Genomic DNA, 21,752 nt, shown 5'->3' with positions numbered 1-21,752 from the left:
TGTCGTGGAGAGTCGTTTACCTCCTTGTGGCAGGTGCATGTTTAGTTTTCAGCATATACATGGCTACAACATATTTGTAAAGAGGAGGAGAATATACAATTCATTTACCCAAAGCGGAAGGTCGTTAAACAGGAAAGTTACACAATTTTAAATAAAGGACAAGTGGTGCAAAGTGTGTAACAAGTGTGCACAATGTGATACTCACCTCCCCCAGGTAGATCTTTGTGGACCTCAAGCAAAACAGACACCCCGATGTTATCCTTTGTCATTACTCTGTTCAGCATGGCTTCTGATCCCTCAGAGTTTGCCATGGCTACCTGGTTGAATTCCACAGTATGCTTTGCCATCAGGGTAAATCTAGTAAGCAAACAGGATTAAAAAAAAAATTACGCATCAAAACAAGCATGAAATATTTTAAGCTTATACTTGGTGAAATGTATAAAATGAATTGCTATATAAAAGTATAATTGTATACTTCGGAGACAGATTGAAAGCAGTACGTACAACTATAAACACTGACAAATATATTTTATGCTATAATCGTAAAGCTCAGAAAACATAGGTAACAATTGTGCCACAGAGGTAAATATGGTCCCTATACACTCCGTACCCCATGAAAAGTTATTTCAAATTGCACAGGATTTGAAGAGCAGGGACAATGAACAGCTTCAGGAAACAGTTTTAGAACTTAACAGTTTGACTACAATTTCACAGGAGAAAAAAAAATAAAAAATTTCAGATCCTGTTCAGTACATTGAAATGATCCCTCAACACAATGCACACATTAGATGAAACCACACAAAGCATTTACACGTTTAATTACATATGACCCGATGTGTCGTATAACCCATTTAATTAAAAGGTTTAAAAGTGTTAAATAGAAAAATGCAGTCCAAAGTATATTAGATTGTCAGGTCAGATAAAAGCTACATGGATGGTATAAAGATTGTTACAACAGGAAAGGTTCCAAGTCCTAGAATGTTTTTATACATAAGGCTGGCGGGCATCAGAATATATGGTCTACTGAATGTAGCATCTGAAGCAAATGTTAAAGGGGGAAAGAAGTACCCAAAGTCTGAAGATCCTTTTCGTCAGTTGTTAATAGTTACAAGGTGTAGCATGACAGAAACATGCAATCGAAAGGTTACTATTGTCAAAATATTCAAAAATACCTTTTTTTACATATGGGACAAATGTTCTGTAAGAATTGTAGTGGATTGCTACATGTTTGTGCACAATGTGGAGTCTTACAGACTCCAGTCCAAAGTGTCAAATTAAGATAACTGGAATCTACCATCAGTTCAACGTCTGATTTTCCAGAGCACAAAGCAGATGAGTAAATACACATTAAGAGTCCTCCCAAGTTCTTTAAAAGACCAGTTTTTTACGCATGGCGCAATGGATGTAGAATGTGCACTACATATTACATTTGTAACCAGCATCACCGTAGTAAAATAAATTCATATTTCAAAAGTCACTCTAGAAATGAGTCATTTCAGGAGAGACTTAATATTACACTGGGAAAGTAAAACCGCAATCTGTTCCTATTAAAAAAACAAAAAAACATAAGATTTAAAAAACCCAAAACTATTTAGCTCAATTTTTAAACAAACAACAACATTACCTAAAATCTTGCCAATTTAGACCAAGCTCGCAAACTGTCCACCTCCAGAAAGGTTACACCCCTATTGGCAGCCCAGAAGACTGATGTTACCAGGTCTGCTTACAGCACACACCATTCAGTCAAGTTATCAGTTTTCTCCTTTTACATAACCCCCTGCATCAGCTTTTATATCTATTTTACTCTTTCTAGTTCACTCAATATAACAACCTACTGATGAATCCTAGGGTCAAACCATGGTTGATTATTGAGGCAGTGTATGACAGCCATAGGCTTGAGTTTATAACAGGCAAGAAATTGCAACCACTGAGATTGCAAGCCACTTTAAAATTATGAACACTTGCTAGTTACGTACCTTGGGGCGATTCAATTCAGTGGGAGTTGAACAGCGCTGGGAGGGAGTTCAATTCATTGCACTGTTTAGGTCAACTAATGATTACTTCTCACCCTCCGAAACTTAATCTGGGTGTTTAGTCGCGAGAACCGACAATCTCCGACTAAAGTACCGGCCGCAAGGCAGTTTTCCAGCTTAGCTGCGACGCCAACAGCCTCGTGGCCGGCACTTTAGTCGGAGAATGCCGGTTCTCGCTGACTAAACACCCAGGTTAAGTTGCGACATTCTCCGACTTAGCGCACTGTTTAGTCCGACTTGAAACTGTTGAATTGAATAGCTGTGGGAGCTCCCTCCCAGCGCGGAATTGAATCACCCCCCCTTGATGTTAAACAAGGTAAAATATAGAAAATTTACTAAAATGTTTTGAGAAGAATGTATGGGAACAGTAGCTGAACCTGTAAGCTCCATATTGGAGGATTTGGGGGTACCGCCTGGTAAGTTAGCCCTCAATTTAACTACACATGAATGTATTACCCTTTGTGGGGGCTTATACTGTTAAGAGCCATGACTAGCTTAGGTGGTGTGGGGCTTAAAATAAATTTTCCTTTTTAACTCTATTACCCAGTTTTGTTCGATTACGGTTTTTCCAATTGTAAAGCGTAACTTCATATAAGAAATATATAGAGGAAGTAATATAGCGCAACTATATAAATATAAGATTATTATAATTTTATTTATTAGTATTAAGTGTGTAATGGAGTCTTTTGCATTTTATCATGTAGAGTGCAGGCCTTTTTTTCTGGGTCATTACAGTGTGCTGGGGAAAACTTGTGTCTTTTCTTGTTTAGATTAAACCCTCCCGTACACGCCCAAGATAATAAATGAACTGAACAATTTGCATTTCGAACGAACACCACTAGTTAATAATGAACCATAGGCCTGAATATTTGGTGTCAAATAAAAAAAATAAATAAATGGAGATATAATCTATGGTACCAGTCAAAAGTTTGGACACTCTCATTCAATATTTTTTGAATATTTAAATTTTCAACATAGTAGAATACTGAAGACATCAAAACTATGAAAGGACACACATGGAATTATGTTGTAAACAAACAAAAAAAAAAAAGTGTAAAACAAATCAAAATATGTTTTAGATTCCTCAAAGTAGCCCTGTTTGCTTTGATGACAGCTTTGCACACTCTTGGCATTCTCAATCAGCTTCATGAGGTACAGTAGTCTCCTAGAATGGTTTTCCAACAGTCTTGAAGGAGTTCCCAGAGGTGCTGAGCACTTGTTGGCTGCTTTTCCTTCACCCTGCGGTCCAACTCATTCCAAACCAGCTCAATTGAGTTTAGGTCGGGTGATTGTGGAGGCCAGGTCATCTGATGCAGCACTCCATTGCTTTCCTTCTTCATCAAGTAGCCCTTACCTAGCCTGGAGAGGTGTTTGGGGTCATTGTCTTGTTGAAAAACAAAAGATTGTCCCAGTAAGCACAAACCAGATGGAATGGCATGGCACTGCAGAATGCTGTGGTAGACATGCTGGTTAAGTGTAACTTGAATTTTGAATAAATCAACAGTGTCACCAGCAAAGCACCTTCCACACCATCACACTTCCTTCTCCATGCTTCACAGTGGGAACCACACATGCAGAAACCATCTGCTCACCTTCTCTGCGTCTCAAAAAGACACGGCGGTTGGAACCAAATCTCAAATTTGGACTCAGACCAAAGTACAGATGTCCATTCCTTGTGTTTCTTGGCCCAAACAATTCTCTTCTTGTTGTTCATCCTCAGTAGTGGCTTCTTCGCATCAATACAACCATGAAGGCCTTATTCATGCAGTCTCCTCTGAACAGTTCATGTTGAGATTTGTCTGCTACTTGAACTCTGTGAAGACTGATCTTGTTAAGTAGAGATTTCTGAGGCTGGTAACTAATGAACTTATCCTCTGCAGCAGAGGTAACTCTTGGTCTTCCTTTCCTGGGGCGGTCCTCATGAGAGCCAGTTTCATCATAGCGTTTGAATGTATTCTCAAGTGCAGTTGCAAAAACCATCAAAGTTCTTGAAATTTTCCCTATCGACTGACCTTCATGTCTTAAACTGATGATGGACTGTCGTTTCTCTTTACAGAGTTGAGTGGTTGGTGCCATAATATGGATTACAACAGTAGTGAAATAGTGGTGTCCACTGTGTACTAACCCTACCTCTGCACAACACAACTGATGGTCTCAAACACATTAAGGCGGCAGATTGAGTCTTCACAAAGCACACCTGTTAATTCAAAACCATTCCAGGAGACTACCTCATGAAGCTGATTGAGAGAATGCCAAGAGTATGCAAAGCAAAAGTGCTTTTGCCAAAGGTTTTTGTAAAACAACCGGAGTCTGTGCCATTATCAGAAGGTCGTCCAGATATGGTAGAATTCTGACTTAAGACACTCGAGATAGGCTATCATGACTGCCATTATTTTGGTAAATACCCAGGGAGCTGTCGATAGGCCAAAGGATAGAGCCTGAAACTGGTAATGTTGCTGAAGGATAGCAAACTATAAAAATTGCCGGTGGGATGGTATAATAGGAACATGCAGATCTGCACCCTGAATGTCCAGGGAAACAATGCAATCCCTGGCTCCATTGACAAAATAATTAACCGGAAAGTTTCCATTTGAAACTTGGGTACATGGATAAACCCGTTGAGGGTTTTTAGATTTAGTATAGGGCGATAGGCCCAGTTTGGTTTCTGAACCAGAAATAGATTGTAATAACAACCCCTTCCATGTTGATACACAGGAACTGGGACTATTACTCCCACCTGCAGCAGGGGGTGAATGGCTACCTGAAGGGCCAAAAGCCTTTCCCACATCTGCTGCAGGATCTGTGCAACAAAACAAAAAAAACACACAACTTCTGGGGAGGATGCCTCCTGAAAGTGAGAACATACCTCTGAGAGACCCACTTCTCGAACCCAGGCATGTTTGACGCCAACAATCCACAAACTGAAGGAGTCGGCCCCAGGAGGGGGCCCGCCCCATCAGGCAGAGGGGTTTGTGGTCCGGTTTAGAAGCTGGATGTCTAGCCGGGCCAGACTTCTTAAATTGTCGCCTTGATATTTTGGAAGGCTGTTCCCTTGCTAGTCCCTGAGAACGGAAGGACCGAAAAGAAACCTGCCTAGACTTTATAGTCACCGTAGATGGCAGACCTGCTGACTTTGAAGCTGCCAGAGTAGCTACTTTATCCAACTCTACTCCAAAAAGTACTTATCCATAGAAAAGGTAAAAACAAAACCAAACAAACAAAAAAAACAACAAAACAACTTACAGCACCTTCTTTGATCCTGTATCAGCGTTCCAGGATCTTAACCAAAAAAAACCTGCGTGCCACTATTGAAACTGCTGATGCTTTAGAAGCTAAAATTCCAGCATCTACAGCAGCTCCTCCAAGATAGGAAGCCGCTTCAAGTATGTGGGAGATATAAATCTGTTCTCTGGTAGCATTTAGTACAGAATTTTCCAATTCTCCCATCCATTCTTCAACAGCTTTGGCCACCCAGGCTCCAGCCATAGCTGGATGAGTAACAGCTCCAGATGATGAAAACAGTTAAGACATGCTTAAATCTTGTTATCTGTGGAATCAGTCAGGGAAGATGCCGACGGATAAGGTAATGTAGCATTTCTGATCAAATGAGCATCCACAGTAGGAGGTACCACCCGCTTAGTACATACGGAAGCCAGGAAAGGACACAACAATGTTATGCTCTTATTCACATTAAAAACGTTAGTCAGGGTTACCCCATGCCTCATCCATAAGCTCAGTGAGCTGTTCAGATACAGGGAACTCCGTTTTGACCACCTTCCAGTGGTGATTAAACACTGAAGCCTTCTTACTATGAGCTTGTTCATCATCCTGAATGTCTAGGATTGATTTATCCGCCTTCACTAAAAAGGAGGAAACATCCACTGTAGACGGATGGTCCTGCTCCCCCGAGCAAGACCCTGGAGAGGAAGTACGCACATCATCTGAATCCTCTGATAATGCATCTAAATCTATATGCAGAGCAGACTGATTAAAAGCTAACTTGCGCTTAGGTGCCTTAGTAACTACCGGCCATCAACATCTTTCCAGGTAAAATGCATAGGAGGCGCAAACATTGCATGCTGTGGACACTCCATCCAAAGAGGAATAGTGGGAGCAGCCATACGATCCACAAACTGCTTCATTACCTGGGAAAAAAAGGCTGCCGAAGAAGGCTATTCTCCAGGAACATTTACACTGGACTGGTTAGGTGGCTTTTTATGACAGACAACACACAAATCATCCTTAATGTCCTGAGGGGATAAATAAGTCATACATGATTTACATGAAACCAGCACAGAGGGCTCCCCTCTCCTGTATCACTTTATCTTTTGACATGTTCAGTAAAGGCAACACTTGCAATGTTATGTTATAGGCATCACAAAATCTAAATGAATGAAGTTCTCAGAGAAAAACCTCTACCTCAAGAGGATGGAGAGGAAAAAAAAACAGTGATAGTTATAGCTGACAGACAGAAATAAAAGACTGTCAAATACAGCAGCTAATAAACAGTCACATACAATGCATACATAATAAAATCACAATCGACTAACTACACAACACACAAAGGAATGGTAGGATTATAGAGCACTATGACCCTCATTCAGAGGCGGTCGCTAGAAGCGATCGCTCTCTGAATGAGGGCGGCCACTTTTTTTTTTTTTTTTAGTGCGGCCTCCTGGTCGCTAGCTAAGCTGTTGCCACCCACAGCTTAGCTACCAACCAGGGTGATTGTTGCGATGGTCAAGACCATCGCAGCTTGCGACGAGACCCTAAGGTTGGGTCTCGGCAACCGCAAGCCCCTGGGAGTGTCCTGCTCTGATCGAGCAGGAAACTCACCACTGACATCACTGCTGATGTCAGTGCGGCCGCCCACAAAATGGCAAGCGTTCCGTTAGGAACGCCTCAGTTTGTGTAGCCACCCCCCCCCCCCGCCCACAAAACGGGCTGAGCTGCCGATCAACATCGACAGCCGGCCCTTTTGTAGTGAGCTCCGGGGCTTGTGCATGCATAGCGCAGCCGCTGCGCGTGCACAGGACCAAAACATCGACCCGGTTGCGAGCGCTCAGCGCTTGCGACCGGGTCTAAATGAGATTCTATATCCCTTAACCAAGGGAGAGGTATACAGGGAGACTGCCTAAACCCTCCTGAGGCCAACAGAGGAGCGCCTACTTCCCGTAAGCTGAGTTAACCAGCCGGGTACGCTGGGCTCGTGGCAGCAGACGCGTCTGCAGCCGCTCTCCGGCATCAGATAAGGCCCCGATGGTGTAGTGAGGACGCGGACAATCATGGGCTCTGACAGGAGCGGCTTCTGGTGCGCCTCTGACACTAGAACTGAAGCGCACGATTACCCATAAGCGAGAAATCGCCTTACCCGACATCTGTGCATCTGGTTGCAGTCCAGGTCGCAGCATTGCGGCTAGCAAGCTTAGCCGTGACCTGCCGAAATCACCAGCCCAGTTACTGGTGTTGCGGCCCAGCGGAGGTAGATGGGAGTCACAGTATATGCGTTTTAATTCAGACGCTTAGTACTGCCAACCCAAAATCATAAAATTAAACATAAAATAAAGGCTTTGGACTGCCAGAGCAGTCTGCTGTTACAAAGGTGCATCTTGATCCTGCCGCACGAAACGAACACCTGAAGTCTTATGGCTAGGGGCGGGGTATATATGGGAGGACAACCCCGAGGCATCCTGGGAGCTGAAGCTTTAACTGTTTGGTGCCTGGTCTCCAACCAGATTATCCCCCATGGACCCTGAAGTTGAAGACAAAAAGAAAAAGTTGGCAGACATCTCTAAATTCCAATTCAATTAGCCATGAGTTGGGCGAAATTTTTTAAAGTGGGTTAAAAACCCTCAACTTTGCTATTTAATTAGAAATCTGCATTAAGGTAACACGTCCCAATGGATGGTAATGCAGATTATAGTGAAAAATACTTACATATGCTACCTCTCTAAAGGTGCCCATGCACGGTGCAATAAAGCAGCCGATCCAACGGATTGGTACGATATTGCTGCTATATAATACAGTGTATGCCCATGATACTGTATAGTGCGCGCACCCGTGTGGTCATACAGTACACCTCCAGATCTTACTGCAGGTTGTTGATCTGGGGTTGCGATGTGCAATCCCATGCAGCGATATGTGGATGGGGGTGTTAGCATATCGGGCGGTCGGCCACCCGATCGCACAGTGTGTGGGGACCACCCGATAGGTCGGTCATCCGATACGCCGTCGAGTCGCAAATCGCACAGTGTACGGGCGGCTTTACTGTTGCCTAGTCCCTCTACTCAAAATGTGCATCTTATTCTTCAGATAATTAAGCGACAAAACTACATTGCTATGATCAATTTGATGTGCTACATCTATGTGCCACTCCTCTTGAGCATCTGTTGTGCCAGGTGTCTCACCCAATATAGCGTACAGACACCCAGTATGTGAGGACAAATCTGTATTTAAAGGAAAAATGTCGGAGCACAGTGCAGTACCCATGAGACACCCCTCCCAATGAATAATGTATTTAGAGGTTTTAAAAATCTGAAAATATGGCCAATAAAGACTTTGTTGAGAAGTATTCATGGGAAAGGGGTTTTTGAACTTGCACAGCTTTTTCAACATTTTATAAATGTAGTCAAGTAGAGAAGTTCCACCAAGGGAGCGCAATATATGTATTTTTTGTTTTAACAAAATTATATAACATACAATGAGCATCAAAAAATAACTGATTAATAAGCTATGGTTTTGCTGATTGTTAAAACAGGGAGAAAGCGACACGTGTGTTTTTTATGCATGGGCTTTTTTTCTCCCTGTTTTAACAGACACTTGTGTCACTTTCTACCTGTTTTAACAAATCAGCAGAACCGGATATTAATTATTTTTTCATGCTCATTGTTATTATATTATTGTTTATTTTTATTTGAATAAAAAAAAATTATATTATATTATTTGGCAGAAACAGTGTCACCAAAGCTGGAGCTGCATTTTTATTACAATTTATGTGGATATATAGGGCCGGATTCCATATTCGGCGAAAGAAGAGTTTTGCCTATTGCCGCTTCTCGCCCGTTTGTGTCTTATCTTCAAACTCAATTCAAGGATGTTTTCACTTAAGCAGAAACTCAATGCACTGAAACAGACGGAAATGTTTCTCCAATGAATGGCAAGTCGAAAAAAAGTGCAAGACGCAAATGTGGGGAATTGATTCAGAACTCTTTGGACCCCCCCCCCCCCCAAAAGGACAAACCGGTCAAAAAAAAAGAAAAACAAGAACAAAAAAAAAAAAAATGAAAAAAAAGTGGGGGAACAAGGATAAAAAGTAGCTAAATCGGTATCTTTGTGGGGCTGTATGGATGGGGCAGGTGTTTATAGGATTGCAGGTGCATACAGCAGGTGGATTTTTCACATTTTTTAAAAGTGCACTTTAGTAACAGAAAAAAAAAAAAAAAAAGAAAAATACACTGGCACCCATTTACAAGTACCCCAAATTCGACTGGACTATTTTCCCAAAAAAACAAACTACTATTTTCTATAATTTTTCACTCCTTTTAGAAATATGCTTCTTGAAAGTTTTTAACACAAATTAAGGAAAGTACTTTTAGTGCTAAAAGTACACATCTGTAATGATTTCCGGTGTCAGTGCCTCTTATTTTGGGGTACAGACTGATTCCCCCAAGCTATTCAGTACTTTCCGCCTGTTATGAATTAGCCTTCAATTGTCGGTATCTCCGACAACTGAAAAGGGCAAATTGCGGGGAAGCGCATGCCGTGAATTCACGTCCCAAACAGGCGAATGCGGCAGAAAGTACAACATGCGAAAAACTTCCGACTTTTCACATCTAATTGAATACGGGCCATAATTGTATTATGGCGGCATAGTTTATATTGCGCTACTGCTTAATCTTGTTATTTTAGAAATGTATATATCCTTTTAGGTGAGGTAGACCGCTTAGAGTGTACCTACCTAAATGTAGACTAGGCATTGGAGTATAAAAATTAAGTTTAATTTTGCTGGAAGGGATGGGTAAAGACGACACTTTATTTCCATTAACCTTGAGTTTTAAACAAGCTGTACTTGAAAGTTTATTGAATGCAACCATAGTACAAGTTACAGTGATGCACTTAATTTCTGGTCCTTAGGCTAACCAAGAAGAAAAAAAAAAAAAAAATCAGTTAGCATTTAATACTTCCTATGCTTTGTTTTCTTACAGTCTGATAATCTGCAGTTCAAAACAGCATATACAAAGCCCTTGTTACTTACTTTTCTGTTCTGAAGAATATTGCACACCCATCCACGTGCTTTTTTTCTTGTTCAGACATTATTTTGGCACGTGACTTTGGAGAAAAGAAACCATCATATCCACGTTCTTTTAATGCTGGCAGGAAAAGGGTATAGTATTGCTCGGTTTCAACTTCCTAAACAAAAACAAAATACTTAATGTAAATGTATAGACTGCAGTTTTAGTAGCCAACATAAAAAAAAAAAAAAAAATGTAGAGATTATGGAGAGGTTATTTTGAAACAAAATGATTACACCAACCTAAAATCTGTTGAGGTTTGGCAAAGCATCCTGGCTGAACACTGGCTGCCCAGACCTCTTCAATTTACCATTTAAGCACACATATATTCAATTATATTATATTGTTAAAAACTTGCATTCTCTCCAGATTTTTGTTTCACTCTTTTGGTTTGCATGTATTAGGCATTTTTGCGACTCCTAAAAATAGCAATTAAAAAGGTTTACATAAGACTGTCAACCTTCTCATTTTGCAGCAAAATCTCACACTCTTACACACTAGACAACATGTCGCCCAATCTGGCCGGTTTGGACAACATGTCGGCAACATAGTCTAGTGTGTACACATTCCGCTGACTATGCACGCTCCCACACAGTCAACGACATCGCCACATAGACAGCGAGGGCCATGCTGCAAATGCATGGCCAGCGCCATCGCTCCCAACATTGGCAAGTGTGTATGCACTTGTTGCACTACAGTTCAGCTGGTTACACATCGTTAAACGTGTACCCAGCTTATGTTCTCCATACGCAAGATCAGGGTCTACAGCAGATATCTGCAGTGGTCCCTCGGCACAGCAGGCTGTGATCTTGCAGAATTTCTTAAGCTCCAGAAAGTGTAGCATTGTTGAGCTTAACCTCAACAGCTAATGTCCTCTTTAGAGGCAAGATTTGGATGCTGCATTCTAGCAGACTTAAATGCCGGTAAGTCCTTAATCATGGACTGAAACAACCGCATATTAAAACACGATCATTGATACAGCTCGACCTTTGACAGATTTCCCTGATCTGATGCACAACTGATAAATACTAAAAGACAGACACCTAAATGTAATAAAGAGTGTGATCCATCATTATCTGGAACTGTACTGGATTTTCACAGTGATTTGTCAAAAGTAAATTGTTTTATGGTTACTGGTGTTTACCCAATTAAATGCTGAAATCTTATACCTGTAGTTGTAAATATAGGTGTTACACTTTAGCACTGTTTTAGTATGTGGTGCTACTGTAGATAATGCACTTCATCTAATCCGCTTCATCCAATTTGGCCATCACGTGGGTGTGGGCAATAAACAAAACGTACCCACACATGCAGTTTTATCTAGGCTTTCAGGGTTATGGACACATGTTGGAATAGAGAAGGTCTAATACCTAACCTGTAGTATAGTCGTGTAAAAGCCTTTTCCTTTATTTACACGACTACTCCAGCTCATACTTTGTTACAAGAAAAAGTGAAAATATGTACAACTCCTCTACAGTATTGCACGTCAAACAAAGTTGCCATCTCTACATACACCCCTTTTCCAGTGGTTTGCCGAGTCACACCAGTGATGTTCACGCGCCCGTTCTGGGAGCCACCCGGCTGAGACCCCTTAAATACAGGTGGCAAGACCAGCACTAATGCCGGGTCGATGACGTCATCTGAGTTACATGATTAGAGCGCCTCAAAGCGCCGGCTCTGCTTTTGCAGAGAACAGGACCTGGGTCGCGTCGACCCGGGTTACCCGTTCACACTGCTTCACGAGCAGAGTTGAACCCGCATTCAACCCTGCTCATGACCAGGGTTGAAATGCCGGGTCACTCGACATCGCTTATTTCAACCCTGTCCTTTCACACAAAAAAATAACCCGAGGTTGCTGCGCGCTCACGTGCAAAAGCTTGGGTTATTGCTGGCAGTGTCCCCAGCCAATCAGATTGTTTAAAGTGCGACTCGGGTCACACCTTTCACACTTGAGCCGGCCCGTCTACCCGGGTTGTAAGTCCCGGGAAAAACCCTAGCTAGCAGGGTCGAGGACCCGGGACTGTCAACCCGGGTTGCATCTTCCAGACCAATACCAAAGCCGGGTAGTTGCACGTTCATGTGCAAAAACCCGGGATTTAAGCATAAGTCTGAAAGGGGTATCAGCCACCTTATTTATTTTCAACTACCTTTTATATACAAAACACTATTGTAACGATACTCCTATCTGCCTCAACTTTCTACTCCACGAAATCTACCTCGTATTGCTTCCCCCCCCCCCTCCATGAGCGCAACATACAGCCACTTTCATTAGAACCACCAGTCTTTGGAGGGACACGAAAAGGGCTGCCTGTTTTTGCTTGCTTCTTTCCTACAGGACTATCAATGTACAGGGGGAAGTGTGTAACTCTGGTCAGACACCACTTTTTGCCAAATCTCGACTGTCAGTTTAATTGAAAAATCAATATTTCGGAAAGTATTTACTAATCGTGGCTTATTTATCTGTTTATTTGAAGTATCACATGTGTTTATTAAGGGACCACCACAAAATTTGGACCTCTAAAAAGGTAACTTCTCCTCCCGAATCCAAACCAAATTACTTTGTCTGCCTTACGTTTGAATTACAGCAAAAATTAAAGATTTCGGAACAGAATTAAAAACACAAGGTTGAATTATATATATATATATATATATATATATATATATATATATATATATATATATATATATTACAATTTTCTTAGATGCTTAAACAAAAAGGTATACATTGTTACCACAAAAAAAAAGAAAACCCAGCATGGTACGCTTTCATAGTGGAGGAGAAAAAAAAAAAAAAAAAAATGATAATGAAGTTGACGTTCGATTACTGTTCTACCGCAGACAATTTACAGACAAAAAAAAAAAAGAAAAAAAAAAAAAAGAAGAACCCCATGAAATTTAAAAAAAATTATTTTCCTTAAAAAGTGTCAGCAGTGTATGTTGCCTTCCAGTAGTTCCTCGGATAGTAGGCACTTCCGTTACAGAGGACGTGAATAAAAGAAACAAAACATTTCTCTTGAAAGTCAGAACAACATTTGTTGATTGGAAGTTGTTAATCACTGGTTTTGGGTGTGTAGTGCTTTAGCACCAAAACAATGTTTTTAGGATCTCAAATGTAGCAGCTAGTGTTAAGCTGGTCAAATGCTCTAGGCATAACTGCATTACAGCCCAATGGCAAGACTCAGTTTTATGTTCACAGATTACCATGCAAAAGATGATAAAAAGAGCCAATAGAACCAAAATGGATTTGCTTAAGTTTATTACATCAATTCCTAGTTTACTGCTGACCTCTGGAGGACTGTAACTGTAATGCATGCATAGTAAACCCAGAAAAGTGCTATTCTTACAGTTTACCCACTTACCTGAAGACTAATGATATCTGCATCGCAGCTGACTATCTCCTCCATGATACCTTTCTTCCGATACTCCCAGTTTAATGCCCATGAAGGGCAGTAGCCATAAAGCTGCCGAGTAGCATACTTATCACACAGTACATTGTAGCACATTACTGTGAAGGAAACTGGAAAATAAAAAAGTATGTTGTTAAGTAATCTGAAGTGGCAAAAATTCGAGGCCTGAATCTACTTGTGGGATTTTCATAGCAGTTATCGCATTTAAATGGGTGTAACAAGTATAAACAGTTCTACAAATTAAATTGTGCATTTTATTACCCATCGCAAAAAATACAAGTCACAGTACGCTGCCAGCAGGTCTACATGACACTAGATTTAACAATGTCATGTGTGGGTGCACCAATTTCCAGCTCACACAATAGGATATAAATGGAGAACGTCTCCCCCTCTATGCCCGTTCCATGATAAAAATCAGAAGCCACACTGGACAGTCCAAAGCATACTTAAAGAAAAAAAAAAACCAGCAGCCCCTCCCTCCCCAATGCTCATTACCCCTTACACCAACCTTCCTAAATATTCAGATTGTTGCATTCACCTCTATTGTAGAAAAACAAGGCACATATGTATTGATGTTTTAAGGTCCACTTCATGGTTGAAAATCGTGCATTTATATTTGAGCGTTTTAATAGTTGGAAAGATTTGGTAATATTTTTTCCTTGACCCAGAACAGTAAATGAAATTGTTTGAGATTACCAATATTGTGAACAGTGCCATCTTATTGAAGTTAACACAATGAAATCAAAATTGTGCTTTTATTTCCAAAAGTAAACAGTACAAGTTTTAAAACCTATTTTTCCACTGTTAATCTGCATAGATAAGGTTCCTTGAGGTCTACTAATACTGCTAATTAGTGGATTACCAACCTTGATTTGTATTCTGTGATCAGTCTTAAAACCAAAGAAAGCTTAAAAACCCACAACCCAGATCTTCTCTTTTCCCTTTTCAGCAGAAATGTAATATGCTGCGATTAGTGTTAAACAAAGGGGACATAGTTTGAGAGATTCTCTTCAGAAGCCACAGATAACTGCACTCACTATGTTCTAAACCACATTTAAATTTATGCAAAACATGAAAAGGGAGTACATTTGATGAATTTAAACCAATGGAAGACTGTTTAAGATATTATTATGCAAAGATTTTTATTTAACAGGTGCCAATCCTCAGCAGATAAGCATCAAAATGACCTTTCAAAATAGTGGACAAGTTTCCCCATTACAAGACAAGACAAAAAAACAGTAGTAGACAGCTTTGCAGTCCATTCAACTGTTGAAATACACTGGCCTCCTTGTATTTTATAAGTACAATGCTGCTCAATAAGAACTACTTGGATGAATAGCAATACACACACACATATACCTCTTCTAGAGTACTGCCCTTACCATCAAGCTCAAACCAAAATGCTCAGAGGATGTTTAAATTTAGCTAAATAAAAAGCAGAAACCAGTATAAATACCTGAGGGGAGAATTTGGTCTCGTTCTTTTAATGTAATCCATGGTCTCTGAGGAAGCTGTTCTGGATGAACTGTAATGTACAGGAACAAATTTTAATCTTAAGTAAAAGGCATTTAACTTAACAGAAATATCCTTTACCTATGGTTCTCTGACTGCTCCTATGCATACAGAGCAAAAATAAAGCAGAACAAAAACCGTAAAAAAAAAAAAAAAAAAAGTACGATGACAGATACCAGTACATGCAGCCAGAGCAAGGGAGTGCGATCAGCAAATTAACTGATTGTTGTGGCGCATGGGTGGCCAATATTAGGAGAAGCCACAATTACACAGCTGGATTACATAGCCACTTGCACAACAACTAACAGAACCAGCCCAGGTCCAATCAGAGGAGAACCACCATTAATGCATGAAGTGTATTTACATTTTATGGCACGAACGACAGATAGAAAGAGCTTAAATTTGAGTACTTAGTTTGAAATTAAAACAGGCATCGCTAGTACCCCTACTGATATTGTAAAATATGCTAATTTATTACAATGCTTTCGGGAAGAGTACAGGGAATTTCTCAGACCACTTTGTAATAAATTCATAGAAAACAAAGGAAAGAAAAAAAAAAAAAGGGGATTGTCATGTATTGGCACTTTCTGTAATTTAGGGCTCAATTCAATGCAAATTGAATAGCGCCTGGAAGGATATCCTGGAGCTATTCAATTCAGCATGCTGTTATGTCAGAGAATGCCCGTTCTTGCGCCTTAAAACATTGTGTTTAGTCGCGAGAAACGGCATTCTCCGACTTAAGTGCCCGGCATGATGCGGTTTCTGCCATGCAAAGGTGCATAGCACCTTGATTCCAAGAATGACTTAAAAAATAAGGGGAAATTCACCAAAGTGCAGTTTGCAAACTGCCACATATTGGATTTAACGCTCAGATTCAAAAGAGAAATGTGATAAAGATGTAAAAACAAAAACAAACAGTTTTTACTTAACATAGACTAAATGCCTAGCAAGGAGTATTGGGCCCCATCTTGACAGTGACCCCCTCCCTTATATTCTGCAAGAGTCAAGCTTTGAATTCATCAGGCCCAGTCCTCTAGGAAGTCCACAAAGAAGGATAGGACCCCTACATCCAGATAATAGGTGTCCAATGCTGAATAGAACTCGGCCCTCCAGGCGGTTTGGCATCAGGTGAATAATGTGAAAATATACTGCAAACTCTTGCATTACTTCAAGTGCTAGTAGCATGCACTTTCATGCTGTTATATTCTAATCCATAAAAGGAGGGAAAACAAAAAGTAAATTTTATCATCACCATTAATAGAAAGGTTCTGAGATTCTTAGGAGACAACTTTTGAAAATGATTGAGGGTGTGCAAAGTCTCTTCCACCTTTCCCAAAACAGACAGGAAAGATACAGCAAACATGCTATTTCAGTCCTCACCTGTCAAACACTTGTTTACTAAATAAGCAGCAGTTTGGCAAAGAACTGCTTCATCGGGTGGTTTGGATTCACGCACCAGATAGTCAGAGGACATGAAAATCTGCAGTTTGAGTACTTTAGCAAAATTTCCCTCTATGTGTTTGAAGGAATGTTAAGTAGCCGTCCTGTAGTTACCAAGCTACAAACATCTTACACTGAATGAGCCAATAGGAAGATCATCAGTTTAGTGGACACAGTTGGTGATAACCTGACATTTATTAGCCTGAAAAACAATCACTGATAGAACGTAAAAAGTAATGGCTACAGATGCCATTGAAAGTACTGTAAGGAAAGAAGGACAACAGAACTATCTGGCCACAAAAAAAAACTAATTCGTTTTGCATGGTACTTTTTGGAGCACGACAACCATAACATGATTGTTTCAGAACGATAAAAACTATATCTACAGAACTACTGGCCATTTTAAAGGATAAAGGGTGAGCGGGCGGGGATTTTAATTAAGAACGATGGCCAAAATGGACACGTGAAAGCACTTTACTTAAGCAAAGATTTACAACCAAAACATATGGAAATGTGCGCAAAAGGACACCACAGATATGCAGTGACACATAATGAAATAAGTTCCCTCTTTGTGAGGATTTGTTTCATTACTTACTGTGCACAAAGTATCAACTTCCATAACTGTAGTATAGTCATTAGGTGACTATTGGTGGCAACGGAATTCAGCTAGATCAATGCACCCTAATAGTAAAGGTCTGACGATCACAGCTCTCATGGCACACAATCATGACTGTTGTGGATAGTTAAAGCAAATACCTGCTAGATTGTCAAGCATGTAGTTCAGTAGCTTTCGGATCCCATCTGGCTCCTGGTACAGACTTAGAATATCCTGTGATAAAGGATTGCCTAAAGGATTCAGAAAAACAGCACTCACATACATGGAAACAGATTATACTGTAGCATGTTACATCAGGATCAGAACTTTGTACACGTCAGTGCATAACGTTGTGCAATCAAGTCTGCACTATATGAAAATCCAAAAGATTTTTTTTTTTTTTTTTAGAAAATCTATGGCCAAAATGCAATAAAAATGTTATAAAACTGCTTTGTTTAGGCTTTAATGTTTAGGCTATACAAGTTCTAGATGTCATATGCAGTTAAATGGAAAGCCTACTTGGCACTAAAATGCTGTGCATCTTTACATTACTGCAAGTTATTTCTTGAGACAATGAAATGTATTCCAGAGAAACCAATTTAGGGTTCACGTAATAGTTTATCCATAGTGCAGTCACCTAGGATACAATGTTTACTCTAAAACCATTTTCACTTTCCTCCAGCACCAGTCATAGTACGAATATGGACAGTGAGGCACTTTGGTCTCTTGCTACAACTGGTTTTCAAGTGACAAACTTTATTGTACAAAACGAATATTTAGTTTGAATAAACTGATTTTAGGCCATAAAAAAAAAAAAAAAAAAATGAATTTACCTTTTAACCCAAGGGTCTGAAGCCTGAACAGTCGCCCCAGTTCATAAGGTAAAACCCGTAACAGATTGTTATTTAAAAGCAATTCCCTGTATTGAAACAAACAATGTTTTAATGGATTAGTCTCAATATATCCACACTGCCCAATATACAGAGAATCAGGGAGCAAGGGTAATATAACTGCATTTTGAACTTTGCATAGTTATTTTTGATAGCCTTCAAGTAGCTCATTAGAGACACAGATCAAGTCTCCATCCTACCCAAACCCTAATGCGGCCTTTCCAGTGAATGTTCCAGTGCAAACCCAATGCCAAAAGTGTTATCGCAAACTGGAGGATACTGATAAACATTAGCTGATACAATAGCAAAGAATGGAAGCAAATCTATTCATTGGGGGCATCTCTGGAGCCCAATTTCCTCTACTATTGAATGTTTCAATAAGCTTGCATCAGAATATATATTTTTTTCTTTAAAGAGATGTTCTGTTATGCAATACCTAAACAAAAGCCTCACCAAATAATAGCAGCATAGCAGATCAAATTTGGCATTAATCCAGCTTCCCAAACTTACCTGAGAGACACTACGTTCCCTAGCTCTGCTGGTAAACTTCTGAGTTTATTGGATGACAGGTCCAAATAAACCAGATTATGGAGCTTGGCAATATCAGATGGGATACGAGAGAGGTTGTTGTCACTGAGGTGCAACACAGTCAGGTGAGTCAGTGACCAGAGCGATGTACTTAAGCTCCGCACCCGGCCTACAAACACAAAACAAAGGGTTCTCACTAACTAAGAAAACATCTTTTGAGTCCCTGACATACAATTGTTACTGTCCAAGAGAATGCACAGTTTAGGTTTATAAAAGGTTAAGGACAAACAAAAAATATTCAAGACTATGTATTTACAGTATAAAAAAAAAAGTGCCAAGGACATCCAAACTGTGGGGAGATACAATCCTTGGAACTACTACATGACAGAAGTGTTTGTCAAAGTGTATTTTCCTGCACACAAAGATGCAGTATTTAGGTAGTATATTGTTTATATGACAGTTCCATTAGTAATTTTCATATTTTAACACTACAGTGCACAAGATCTGCTACCGTAAAAGCCCATTATCTTATTATGCACATTATAACAACTAATTTTAAAGATGTTTTACATACACTGTGGGGGAGATGTACTAAGCCCTGAAAATGGGATCGGTATGAAATACCACCGGCAACAGAAGACCCCGACAGGCAAGTCTCCCCCCCGGCTGTTCGCGCCCACGACCATCTTACCTTCGTTCGCCATGCCGGGCGTTAGGCTCCCGGCGTAGGGATAGGTGTCGGGATTTTGACGTCTATCATTAGACCTGTGCCGGGATTAGACAGTCGGCATGCCGGCGGTCTGCATTTTGACCGTCGGATTCCTGACTGCATCCCCTGAAAAGTGATAATGTGGAGAATGATAAAGTACCAATCATGTCCTAACTGTCACTTTACAGGCTCTGTTTGAAAAATTGTAGTTAGGACCCGATTGGTTGGTAGTTTATCACTCTCCAAAGCTTAGTACATCTCCCAGTTAGTATACATCTGTGCAAATTCCATCTTCACTTTGATTTTATTTGTCAAGGTAGAGGAGTGGCTACAGAAACATGCTTACATCAAAAAGCACGATGTAGCAAGTGAAAAACATGTCTCTACAATGGATGGAAGAATGATAGAATTAAGCCATAACCCACATGATTTAGGATATAACACTCACCAGAAATCTCCAATTCGTCCCAGTGAGACTTCTTGCCGTTGGCCACCTCTTCTGCAGACATGATGGTGTAAATTCTACGAGGATCAGGAGGGTCATATTTTTCTTTGGGCATCCCTGTTAGTCTAAGGGTAAAATACACACAGTAGTTAGAAAGGAACCCCCAATTACAGAGAACAAGCCCATCCCAGTTACATACAGAAACATTTTTGGCCTGCCCTATTAGACAAACTTATAAGGCAGCGTCAGTCAGCTCAGCGCACTGTACTGTGTTTTATTCCTGAGGAGGCCAATGTAGTGCGCTTTATTCCTGTGGAGGACAATGTGTATTTTTTTTAATGTGGAAGCCAATGTGTGTTTTTCATTGGTCACGCACACCGCATCGCCAGATGGTGTGCCTTGGCAATTTTAAAAATTCTTGTGTAGTGTGCCTCGAGTTCAATAGGTTGAGCCTCACTGGTATAAGGAAAAGGACCTCACATCATGCAGCATTGGTCTATGGAGGAGTCAGATTCAACATAATACTCTTTAAAAGAACCAAAAATTAAAATCATAAATTCATGTTACTATGAGAGCATGCTTGTTTTAATACCAGAGACTAGTGATCAAGAACAATCCTTTAGATCTCAAAAAAAAAAAATATATCCTCAAGTAAACTATTGTTGCCATATACTTCTGCAGCTTGCCGATCATATTAAGTGAATAACCTGGACCCAACAATCATGATAACTTCTCCACAGATTACAACTCTGATTTAAAAGATTATTATTTGTCTTTGTTATCTAATTGTATCTAGTCTACATCAGGGTGCTGAGATGAAGACCCATGAAGTTGGAAATTTAGTTGTGCAGTAACTTGCCAAAATAAATTATTATAAGCAAAGTTACTGGTAGTGCGGCATCTTCACCAGACAGTTCCTGCAGCATTTTGACAACATCACACTGAATTAAACCCTTCATTTGCCTAGTTTAAACACATATGTTGGTTATGTTCTTGCAAAATTTTATACAGGGTTCACTTTTTTTTAGAATGCTCTTGTGCAGTGGTCAGGGAACAGGAGTAAACATGGGGTAAAAATTAAATTCCTCGGGGTAATGGATGGACAGCCGGGCATGCATATGAATCATTCTATAATATAGAATGATTCATATCCATGCCTGGCTGTGCCGCAGGGAGGCTCTAAGCCGGACGCCCGCTGAGACGTTATTACCAGCGGGCACCCGGCTCCTTCTCTGCAGCGCCGAGTTAGCTGGAGGCTGGAGTTCTCTTCTGAACTCCAGCTTCCGCCTCTCTCCATGCATTATGGGAGAGACGTCATGACGTCTCTCCCATATTTCCGAGGAGCAGCCAGGCGGACAGGACGGCAGCGGATGCAGGAGCGGGGATTAAGGTAAGTGTTTATTTATTTTTGTACAAGCGGCACTACTATATGATTTCCTTCCTTTCAAATCAATGGGGTAACGTCGGCGTATCTAAATATGTTTTGGGGTAAAAGGTAAAAAAGTTCCCTGACACCCTGCTCTTGTGGGAAAGGGAACCTTGCATTCCAAGAAGCTGCCTTTGGGAATATTTACATTGGGCAGGCAAAAATATCACTCAAAATTAATGTTGCTAACCTACCTAATTACATGGATCAACTTTGCTTGATACAATCGATAAAATGCTTAGGCATTTTAAGCTTCACCCTAATGCAGCGTTTCCCAAACTGGGTGCTGCAGGGGTGCCACGAGTTAGTGGTCCAGTACCAAATAAAAAAGGTTATGGTCCATGCGATATGAAAAACCAGTACTGGTGGTCTTAAAAGTATAAATACACAAAGAAGCACAACCCTGTTCAGCACTGATAGCAAATTTAATTTAATTTTTTTTACTTGCTTTCATTTTTTGCTGAACTTCTCAATAA

At 40.4% G+C, this 21,752-nt stretch overlaps 1 protein-coding gene across 1 annotated transcript in view; it reads right to left on the bottom strand.

Annotated features, from left to right (window-relative positions):
• Positions 1-205: 205 nt before the first annotated feature.
• Positions 206-21,752, bottom strand: part of LOC148513730 (CCR4-NOT transcription complex subunit 6-like-A) — a gene marked incomplete at its 3' end in the record, with an annotated part of 58,722 nt that continues 37,175 nt past the window's right edge. The window contains exons 2-9 of the mRNA XM_088481455.1: positions 19,854-19,975; positions 18,679-18,865; positions 18,112-18,197; positions 17,440-17,529; positions 15,188-15,256; positions 13,684-13,841; positions 10,288-10,442; positions 206-357 (exon numbers count right to left, since the gene is read on the bottom strand). Of these exons, the coding sequence (XP_088337581.1) occupies positions 206-357; positions 10,288-10,442; positions 13,684-13,841; positions 15,188-15,256; positions 17,440-17,529; positions 18,112-18,197; positions 18,679-18,865; positions 19,854-19,965 (1,009 nt within the window). The remainder of the gene's footprint in view (positions 358-10,287; positions 10,443-13,683; positions 13,842-15,187; positions 15,257-17,439; positions 17,530-18,111; positions 18,198-18,678; positions 18,866-19,853; positions 19,976-21,752) is intronic.

Source organism: Taudactylus pleione, unplaced genomic scaffold, assembly GCF_031769625.1.
Source record: "Taudactylus pleione unplaced genomic scaffold, aTauple2 ptg000273l, whole genome shotgun sequence".
Classification (NCBI taxonomy): Eukaryota; Metazoa; Chordata; class Amphibia; order Anura; family Myobatrachidae; genus Taudactylus; species Taudactylus pleione.
This window is presented reverse-complemented; position numbering and strand designations above follow the sequence as displayed.